General features: G+C 41.4%; 1 protein-coding gene across 5 annotated transcripts in view; it reads right to left on the bottom strand.

The window, feature by feature from the left end:
- Positions 1–899, bottom strand: part of HMGN3 (high mobility group nucleosomal binding domain 3) — a 31,220-nt gene extending 30,321 nt beyond the window's left edge. For all 5 annotated transcript variants that reach the window (XM_003986322.5, XM_006931859.4, XM_006931858.4 and 2 more), the window contains exon 1: positions 731–899. In XM_003986322.5, coding sequence (XP_003986371.1) covers positions 731–745 — 15 coding nt within the window. In that variant the 5' untranslated portion in view covers positions 746–899. The remainder of the gene's footprint in view (positions 1–730) is intronic.
- Positions 900–11,043: the final 10,144 nt, after the last annotated feature.

The following is an 11,043-nucleotide window of genomic DNA, read 5'->3' on the forward strand; positions in this document are numbered from 1 at the left end:
TTGGGTCGCCAGAGTGGACCCGGTGGCCCCTGCCCTTGGCAGCCAGAGTGGGCGCCACTGGCGCCGTCCCGTCCGGTGCGTGGCTAACTCCGCCGCTCCCGCCGCGAACTGCGGGCAGGTCCCGGCAGCCCGGCCCCGCCTGCGCCGTCCCCAGCCCTGATTGACACTGGAGTTGGTACATACGGGTCTGCAGCGGAGGCGAGCAGGGGGGTGAGTGCTATTTTAAACATGGCTTTCCCTCTCTCTTGGCCTCAGAGCCAACGCGGCGCGCCCAGCCGTGGGCTAGGCCCACCTGGGAATAACCCCAACATCTGCCCGACTTATTTATTTTTTTCGATCTCTCTATGCATGGACTTGTTTTCCCCCAATCACTGCTTTTCCACAACCCGGCAGTTTCAAAGAGGAAACTCCCCTCCTGGAAAGGGGAATGGAAAGCGCTTTTGCTTCTTCTTGTTAGAAGGTGGAAACCATTCCAGTTACCAGGAGTTCAAAAAAGAAGGGAATCGGCGTCGCTGGAGAGAAAGTAACATTCAGAAATCCTTGGGGACCGAGGGAGGAAGGGAGGGAAGGAGGAATGTCTGCAACAGGCATCTGAAAACAAGCGTGGAGAAGCAAAAAGATTCGCAAACCCGGAGTTACTACCAAGTGCATTCCGCGCAATCCATTGCAATGACAAGATCCGCTGTAAGCACAATTTGAAGGCCTTTGAAATCTTTTTGGTGAGACTTACCTTTCTCTTCGGCATAATGACTACGTTCGTGCAGCTAAAAAGTAAAGCTACGGGGTGGAACTGCAGACACCGCCGCTGGATGCTGCCGCTGCCCCTGCAGCTGCTCACGCGCAGGGCACGGCGTACCCGGCCTCTCCGACCTGCACCTCCGCGGCTCCCTCCAGGGGCCCTCTACTCGCTCGTCTCCTCGCTCACCCAATGAGGAGCCCCGGCAGCCGGCCGCGAGGCCCCATTGGCTGCGGCAACATTCTAAATTCCACGAGGGCACGCCCACCTCCGCGCACACGGTAAGCGCTGTTGTAGTTTCCACTTCATCGAAAAAATCTGCCTGGTGACTGGGCATGCCCAGTTCAACTAGTAACCTCCAAGCTACAGGGTCCTGGAGTTTCATTGTTTTCCTGCTCCCTTTTTGGATTGTGTCACTAGGAACAGCGTGGGCCTTTAGAGACAGGAAAAAGAGTAAGGATGGACACATTAACTTTATAGTGTAAGTATAGGCACAGCAGGCACTTTATAGGTTTCCTACCCATAAAGGCTCGTAATGAATGTTACGTGATGGAGACCTGTAAGAGAGGGAAGATACCCTGTTCTGGAAGAGTGTGGCAATTTCTAAGGGTCTCAGCTTCCCGTTCTAGATATCTAGTGACAATAATCTCTAAAATTACTTAGTTTTAATATCTTAAAATCTGTGATTACAAATCACTAATTCAGTCAACTTCAAAAAAAATTTGTTTAATGTTTACTTATATTTGAGAGAGAGAGACAGAAAGACAGAGCGTGAGCTGGGGAGGGGCAGAGACAGAATCTGAAGTAGGCTTCAGGCTCTGAGCTATCAACACAGAGCCCTATTGGGCACTTGAACTCATGAACTGAACTCATGAATGATGAGATCATGACCTGAGCAGAAGTCTGAGTCTTCACCAACTGAGCCACCCAGGCACACCTTAAAAAAAATTTTTTTTAAATGTTCATTTTAATTCAGCCAACTTCAAACTAGGCTCAAAGATGAATAGAATATATTTGTTATGGAAATCAGAAAAAGAATGAACAAGGTCAGAACAGATTATTTTACATTTGAAACATTTAAATAAGCATATTTAAAATATACATATTTTAATGTTTCTCAAAGTTCTGCAAAGCATTAAACAGGCTTTGCAGAAACACTTCCGAATTTATTTTATGTGATCAGTTTTACCCTGATACCAAAACTGGTATAAGACCTCAGAAGAAAAGAGAGCTAGAGACTGATATCCTTTATAAACATAGACACAAAAATCTTGAACAAAATTTTACTAAATCAAACCCAATAGCATTTAAAATGATAAGACATCATGACCAGTGAGGTTTATCCTAGGAATTCAAAGTTGGTTCAACATCTGAAAACCAATCAGGGTAATTCACCATAATAATAGAATAAAGGAAAAAAACCAATATGATCATTTCAGCAGATACAGGAAAAGCACTAGTGAATGGGTGAGCAAATTATGGTAACCATACACAATAGAGTATTACTCAGCAATTAAAAGGAATAAAATATTCCTTCATGAATGAATGCCAGAAACAAAATGCCACATGAAAGAAGTCAAATACAAAAGACCATATTGAATAATTTCATTCTTTTGAAGTTACAGAAAAGGTAAAATTTAGGCAAGCTTAGTTTCATAATCATATTGAAAGGCAAAAGTTCACATCATAGGAAAATGTATTGAAGTCTTACACCACAAACATGGCCAAATTCACTTTGGTCATGCAGATGCTGAAAATATGCATTAAACAATGTCATTAAATAATTTTAATGCTTGGATTTTTTCCTTATTAATTTTCAGAATAACAAATTAGCATCCTAGCAAACTCTAGAAGTGGTCAATGACTTTCTTTTTGTAATATCTTTAGGAACTCATGGATTTTTATGTATTTGATACACTTCAATCTATTGCTATTATTACTATTTTTTATACTCATATTGCCCAAATTGGTCATTTTGACATGATCCCAGTTGTCTTTGATAGATTTTTCACTTTCAGGCATTCAGTGGATCACAATATACTAAAAATAATCTGAATAAAACCAGTTCATTGCTTGAGAATTGGATAAACTTTGAGGTTAATAATTTTACCATAAAAATAATATTTATAATGGAGCTGTCTTGGAAGAGAGTTAATTTGCAAAATGCTTGGTGGTTAAGAAAAAAGCCAGTGAAGACACTTTTAATGTGTGGAAGGATGCTCGGTAGCACTTGTAATCTGGGTTGAAAATTTTTTTCTTTACGGAGATGGAAAGGCTTCACAACAAAGATAGTCTAGAGTGAATTTTTCCCTCTGTGATGGTAAGTGCAAAGTTGGCTTCTTTAGTTTATATTTTTCAAGGCTAAACTATCAACAACAACAAACAAAACTGAATGTTTTTACTGCACATAATAAAATAACTGCAATGAAAACGAAACTAGCTAGTTGGATAAAGAAAGTTGATTGTGGGAACCTTGGGTCATTTGAGCCTCTTAGTGCATTTATAAGTGACAAAAATAACAGGTTAGTTTTGAAATGAATAACAGCATGAATTCTCTTTCCTTTGAAGTGGATTACACCTGCTTGAGCAGAACACTGGGGAATAGAGGGTTCTCCCTGTATCTTCAGTATCTTCCAACGTCTGAGAAAATAAGCACAGACCTCTGGAGGAAAGAAGAGTAGGCAAAGAGAATGATTTAGTGGGTAGCTAGAATTCCAGATTAGGAGATAAGACACTTGAGCAGAAAGGAGCATGCCACGTGAGGAGGCAAGGTCAACGTGGTAAGAAGTAAAGACTCATTTGTTTGGCAGTATATTCTGCTGAGTGTTTCTCTTGCTTTGAAACATCAGCCTCTAAGCCAGTAAAGTCTTCTCTATAAGATGAGACTATTTTAGTGAAGACAGATGATGGATAAATGCAGGGAGTTACTGCCTGAGGAAGAAAGAAGGAAAAATTAGTGAACAAACTTCTTTTCCAATTCCAATTCCTCTCTACTTCTTTCCTACTTGAAACAGTTGGAATCCTAAACCTGCCTCAGCATTTTTCAAACAGCAGGACAAAGTCATTGATGGTATCATGAGTATCATTAAGAAAGAGAAAGAAGGAGAAAGGAAAAGAAAAGAAAGGGCAGAGCATGGAAAATATCAGAGTGTTTCACATGGTAAAGTTAAGTAGTGTTTTATAAAATGTTTCCATTTTTCACACATTCCCACATAAACATACACACCACACATGTACACATATAGTTGTGTGCATGTGCGTGTTTGTGTGTGTGTGTGTGTGTAAGTGTGTGTGTTCTAGGTTGTAACTTGAAATGTATTTTAAGATGGGTGTTGGTGAAAAAACTTTAAAGCTACTTCACAGCCCTAATGAATCTTGTGGATCTTTGGGGTTCCAGAAATTTCCTCCTCTGGAAGAAGGGTGTTTAATCTTCAAATCTTGAAAGGAAATTTTGAAGGGAAAGGATCACCTCCCTCTTGGCCTGTCACTTCTTCCCTCTTTCAGGCAGGCACAGGCAGGGTTTTGCTGTAATTAATGGCAAATTTCTGGAGAATTAATATCTAGAATCTGTAGACTGTTGCTTCTGATAACTCTAATTCTGGAATAAATTATTCGGTAATCGGCCAAAGAATTCCCGAAGTGAATGAATTCAGGAGTATAACAAAACAACGTCAAGAACAATTGACAAGAGGTAGCAAAGGAATACTCTATTTTGTTTGTATTTTTATCAGTCACATCTCTAGTTTGATTGGATGCTAACTTTTAAAGACACCATGTTTAATTTTACAAAGTAACCAGGATACTCTAAGAGCCATGAATCCCAAATCATAGGAGCTGCCTGATGATAATGCAGGTACCCAGGCCCTAACCCGAGCTTACTGAATCAGAATTTTTCATGCCTGGACCTGGGAATATGCACTTCAAACAAGTTTGTCCTATGATTTTTATACTAGAATTTGAGAATTTTAGACTCGACCTTATGTCTCAACAAATTTTTGTTGACCGCTGGTACTTAGATTCAAATGATATAAAAGACTGCTGCCTCCTTAACACACTTCCAGAGAAGGAGCATAATTCTGTGGGTGAAATTTCCCTACCATGGGCCTCCCCTGTGCTTTCTCCTCAGTTCCAGCTTAGCCTGGCACTACATGCTTAGTCCACATTCTTCTCCCTCCTCTTCTCGACTTGCAAGGAGCCTGAAGGATCATTGAAAACTGTAGACCCTGAGGTCCCTAGAATAACGCCTCTTCCTATCTTCCCAGGCAGCACTCTAGGCAGCTCCCTGAGCCTCTGATAAGATTAAATTCCCTGACCCCACATCCTCAAAGGGAACCTAACCTGCCCAAAGCTCCACAAACCACACCCTTTCAATGTTGTATTATTTCAGTGGTTGTACAAGCATACCTTGTAATTGCATTAACAGCAAGGGGGCCAGGGCATTCTGTAATCTTCCAACAGGAACCAACTTGTTGTTTTTCCCAGCCTTCAATCAAATTTAATCTATGTGCACATTCTTTACCCTATGTGTGTTCTTCTACACAGTTCTTCTATACAGTTTTCCCACCCCCAGTCCTTTTCAGGTTCAATCTCTGTGTTATCTACCTCTTCTTCTTCTTGTTGCTGCCGCTTAAACTCATCAGAGTGTAATTAATTTGCTCTTTGTAGCTCCCAAATGACTATTTGGGGATGAATTAGCCATGCTCAGTAACTAGAACCAGGGATTGGGCTACATTTGTTCAGCCATCCCTTTCTGTCAGATTGAGAACATGTCCAGTGCCAAGATCCAACCATGTTCAAGGAGGTTAAAGTTAAGGGAAGGGACTCCTGAAGCTTCATGGTGAGGACGCAGCAAGGAAAAGACACATCTCTTCCCCTTTGGGGAAAAGCCACAAGCTGCAAAGTGCCAGAGACTAGTTTAGGGGTTATTGCAGATTTCTGAGACGGAGTTACACATTCTTGTAGACTACTGCCATTGCCAGTACACTCTCAGTCAGGACCACACCCTGCCTTCTAAGCTGGGGAGCTTGGCTACCCATGTCCAATGTCTTCTGCATTTCCTTCAAACCTCAGAATCCTTGGAATCTTGTAAGAAACATCCAACAGCCCCATACCTGTCACTGTTCACAGTGGTCCTGCCTTTCAGGGCAGATCAGACCATTTCCTTTTCTCAGTGAAAACAAATAAAAAAAATCGAGGCTTAGAGAAATGAAAATCATTCTGAAAAACACCATAAGGCAATTGGAGATGATTTTTCAGGTTAGCGTGGTTAATAACTTTCATAATTCTCAAGGCAATACATTTTTATACAGCAGTGGAAAACTAGCCTGCAATGTGCCATAGTCTTTAAGGCTGCTTTTAAGCACAGAGTTGTTGCTGTTTTGTTGTTGTTTTTAAAACATGGAATTGTGTTATTCCCACATAAAATCTCATCCTTCCCCTCTTTTTCATTCCTACTCCCACTTCTGCTCTTTGGAAAGTTTAACAAAAAAATTTTTTTTTCTGATTAATCCAATTTATCTCTTTATATATATTATATGTCAAAAATTTTCTGAAGTTTTAACTATTTTTTTTGCATAAATGCTCATCCAAAAACCTGAATTTGGAGTCATAAGGCTTGAACTCAAAATCCCAAGTCATCGAGCTGCAATCAAATTATTTAACCTCTTTGAACTCTGTTTTGTTGTTGTTGTCGTAAAATGATAATAATGTTTATCCAAGGCAGACACTGCTAGTTACTGGCCGAGTATTCACACCAGTCTTCTGTCTTACTGACGGAATTCTGATTTTGGCAATGGGCCTGGCCAAAGCGAAGTAAAAACTTTACCTCTCTGGTTCCCCAGCAGAGAGGTTGCTACATGACACTGTTTTGGTGAATGAGATGTGTGCCAAAGTCACAAGGTAGTGCTGTAAACACCACCTATAACAGGGACAGGGGCAGACCCAGCCCCACAGCTGCCTTCTGCCTTTGTTCTTCCCCCTCCTCCATCCTGGAAGTTGATAATAATGTCTAGAAGTAGAACATCTATCTTGTGTCCAAGAGAATGAGAGCCTGACAAGTCAAGGATGAAAGAGAAGACATCCTGGGCCCTGTACTGGCTACGACTCTACTACTTTTTAATGCATGGAAAATAAACAGCATGCTTGATCCAGCCACTGTAGGTGGGTGCCTGTGACATGCAGCTGAATATAATCCCTAACTGGTAGACTACCTCACAGAATTGGTGTGAAAACCGGAGACAGTAACTATGCGAACGCTTGTATGCCTGCAGCATAGTACTTACCATATTTTGTTTCAAGAAAGTGTATTATAACCCCCCATAGATTATAAAAGAGAACACAAATTTTAACTTTCCCTGAATCCCTGAGGGCCTGATTATGAATGTTTAGTGTAAACCTCTTAAAATTACTTTAAAATAGGCAGAGATAAACATTATAAACTGATGCTGTAGAATGTGCTGCCCTAGACTATGGCCTAAGGCCAGGATATTTTGGCTTGTTGTTCAACTCCATCTTTGTGGTAGTAGGCCTCCTTGTACTGTAGATGCTAGAATCTAAAAAGCATATCCCAGAGCTCGCTGCAGCTCGGGTTTTGGGTGTGATTTGGATTTGGCCAATTAGATGCACTAGCGTGAAATTTGGCAAGTAGAGATTAGGAGGAGGCCACACTAGGCTACGTCTGCTGTGTCTGCTGCTTTCTGTTTTCCTGCAACAATATCAGCAGAGATCCCAGGCACTGGCTTTGTGGGTTTTGATAGACAGGACTCTCTGCATCCACTCTGTACACGTAGACTGTAGCAGGTGTGGTGTGGTCTGGAACGGGGAACAACAGTGGCTTCCTGACTGAGAAAGCATTGTTATTATCATGGAGTCTTGACACTGGTGGAGTCCTGAGGGCAGAAAGAGCACACAGCTCCTTTGATGACCTGGTTCTGGGGTGTGACTTTGGGGGAGTTTCCTGAAAGTTCAATGTCAAGTCTATTTCTTTAGCCCTCCCTACCGTCCATGAGCCATTGATTCCTTGAATGTGTTTCTTCCTCCTTAAGTTAGGTAAAATGGGTTCTGTTCCCTGCATCTGAAATCAGAGCTATAGAACTTCTCTTAGTGTTGTTTATGAAATATTTCCAGCTTTAAGGGGCACCCTCTCTTCCATTTGAATCTGTGGTTATAGAAGCAGATGTTGAGATGCAGACTGTCTATGTGTGTCCCTGAGTGACCACTGTGAGCAGAGCCCTCTGAAGTCTCCTCAAGTGGATATGGGACACAGGTGAAAATAAACCTTTTATTTAAGCTGTTGATATTTGGGGGGGATTTGTTACCACAGGTTTATCTATCTTATTACAAAGTGACATAGAACTTAGAACCTAAGAGCTTGGGGTGCTGTTTTAATAATAAAATAAAGCCTAAAATATGTGGCATTGACTTCATAGCTGGTCAGAGAGTATGAAAGAAACCATTGCTGAAGACTGGAAGAATGGGTTTTCTAGTGGTGAAACATTTGGTAAAAGTGTTGCCTTCAGTAAATTCGAAGGTATTACCTAATTTACCTAATTTTAGGGAAGAGATTGAAGACATTATTATTCCCATTTAACTGGTTGCCAGCAACTGCATTTGGCAAAATACAAGAGAGAGATAAGTTTGGAGAAAAATTGGTCCGTTTGTAAGGATAAAAAAGAAAGTCTACAAATTCAGGGATTCAAATGCAACTGCTTCTCAACCCAAACATTAAAGGATAAAATTGATACTTTGAGCCACAAGGGACTATTAAAACTCAGCTTTGTAGCAAGGATCAATTCACTGAACATGGATTAGGGTGTGCTGGCTTGAAATTCCTTTCAATTGGACCAAATGGCTCAAAATAACATGAAATGGTTCAGGGGGAAAGGTATTGTCACTACTAGGCTCAAAAAGCCTACAATTAGGAAGAGAAGGCAGGAGGGAGGGAGGGAAAGAGAGAAAGAGGGATATATACAGACAGACAGGAAGACAGAGAGGGAGAGGAGGAGGGAGAGGGAGACAGGCATTGGGGCAAGAGAACACAGAAATATGGCAAAGGCATATGTCTAGAAAGGAAACATGAGAGCAGGTAAGAAGTCAAACAAGTTTAAGTTTGGAAGATGGTTTTACTGATAAAGAGGCACCAACCTGGATTAAATGCCACTGTAACTGTATGAGACTTAAAATGACCCTTAGGTTCCATACCTTTGATGGATGAGAAGTATGCTGAGAAAACTGCTCAATCTCTAAGGCAGATATATTCTTCAATGCCTACTTCAGACAAGGTGCCCAGAAGGGTAATGGAAAAAGAGGAGCTTCCCAAAGGGCAGATCCAAGTACCATGGAGTTGAATAGACAGGGGAGCCCCTCCTAGGAAACCTACATGAAACCTATTCAGGGAAAAAATTCCTCACCTTTGGGGTAGGAGGCCAACTTCTGCTGAGTCTAATATCAGAATTGTAATAGGCATGTGCTGCCATGTGCTTCCCATTCTTCCTATTTTCATATGAGTATTTATTGACATCATCCCAGGGATTGACATCATCCCTGTTCCACCACTACAGGGAGGGGCAGGTCCCTGGATTGAGAGGACGTGCACATGGACCTGTTGCAGAGGCCATTATTCTCTGATATAAAGACTACCACACATCACCCAGAGACACTGGGCTTTGAGCTTAATGTCATCACTGGGACTTTCGAGTTCTCTTCACTGCAAAGGGATTTAATAAGTGCATTTTGTTTGCAGGAAGGAGAGTGAAAGAAAGATTTCACTTCCGGAAGAGGAGGCTGTGATAACAGTACTGTTCATCACCTGTGTCAGCTTTACTTCTAATGGGATTATCATTCTCCCCCTCCCACCTTATTTTATTTTATTTTATTTTATTTTATTTTATTTTATTTTATTTATTCTATGCTATTCTATTCTATTCTATTCCATTTCATTTCATTTCATTTCATTTCATTTCATTTCATTTCATTTCATTTATTTAAAAAAATGTTTGTTTATTTTTGAGACAGAGAGAGACAGAGCATGAACAGGGGAGGGGCAGAGGGAGGGGAGACACAGAATCCGAAGCAGGCTCCAGGCTCTGAGCTGTCAGCACAGGGCCTGACACAGGGCTTGAACTCATGAACTATGAGATCATGACCTGAGCTGAAGTGGGATGCTTGACTGACTGAGCCACCCAGGTGCCCCTCACCCCCTGCCACTTTTAAAGTTAGGCACAGCTATATAACTTACTTTGGCTAATTAAATGTGAACATAAGTGTCATTTGTCTTTTCTGAGCACCATTTTTTTGTGTGTGTGGTAAAGACCACATAACAAAATTTACTATCATAACCACTTTTAAGTATACTATTCTGTAGTGTTAAGCATGTTCACACGAACATGCTTATGAAACAGATCTCCATAGTTTTTTCATCTTGCAGAACTGAAACCCTGTACTCATTGAACAACAACTTCTCTTTCTCCCCCACCTGCCCCAGCCCCTGGTTGTACTTTCTGTCTCTAGAAATTTGACTACTCTAGGTACCTGATATAAATGAAATCAACTGTGCAGTATTTGTCTGGACTGCCTATTTTACTTAGTATAATGTCTTCAAGGTTCATCCATGTTATAGTATGTGACAGGATTTTCTGGCTTTTTTTTTAATTAAATTTTTTTTTCTTTAAATATAATTCATTGTCAATTTGATAACATACAGTGTGTAAAGTATGCTCTTGGTTTTTGGGGTAGATTCCTGTCGTTCATTGCTTACATGTGACACCCAGTGCTCATCCCAGCAAGTGCCCTCCTTAGTGCCCAACACCCATTTTCCCTCTCCCCCACACCCCCATCAACCCTCAGTTTGTTCTCTGTATTTAAGAGTCTCATGGTTTGCCTCCCTACCTCTCTGTTTGTAACTAATTTTTTCCCCTTCCCTTCCCCCATGGTCTTCTGTTCAGTTTTTCAAGATCCACATATGAGTGAAAACATATATCTGTCTTTCTCTGACTGACTTATTTCACTCAGGATAATACCTTCCAGTTCCATCCATGTTGCTGCAAATGGCATGATTTCATTCTTTCTCATTGCCAAGTAGTATTCCATTGGAGAGAGAGAGAGAGAGCGAAAGCGAGAGAGCGAGCCTGAGTGGGGGAGGGGCAGAGAGAGAGGAGACACAGAATCTGAAGCAGGCTCCAGGCTCCCAGCTGTCAGCACAAAGCCCCATGTGGGGCTCAAACTCACAACCTGTGAGATCATGACCCGAGCCAAAGTCAGACACTCAACCTATTGAGCCACCCTGGATTTTCTTCCTTTTTAAGGTTGAA

This window comes from Felis catus, chromosome B2 (assembly GCF_018350175.1).
Source record: "Felis catus isolate Fca126 chromosome B2, F.catus_Fca126_mat1.0, whole genome shotgun sequence".
NCBI classification, from domain to species: Eukaryota; Metazoa; Chordata; class Mammalia; order Carnivora; family Felidae; genus Felis; species Felis catus.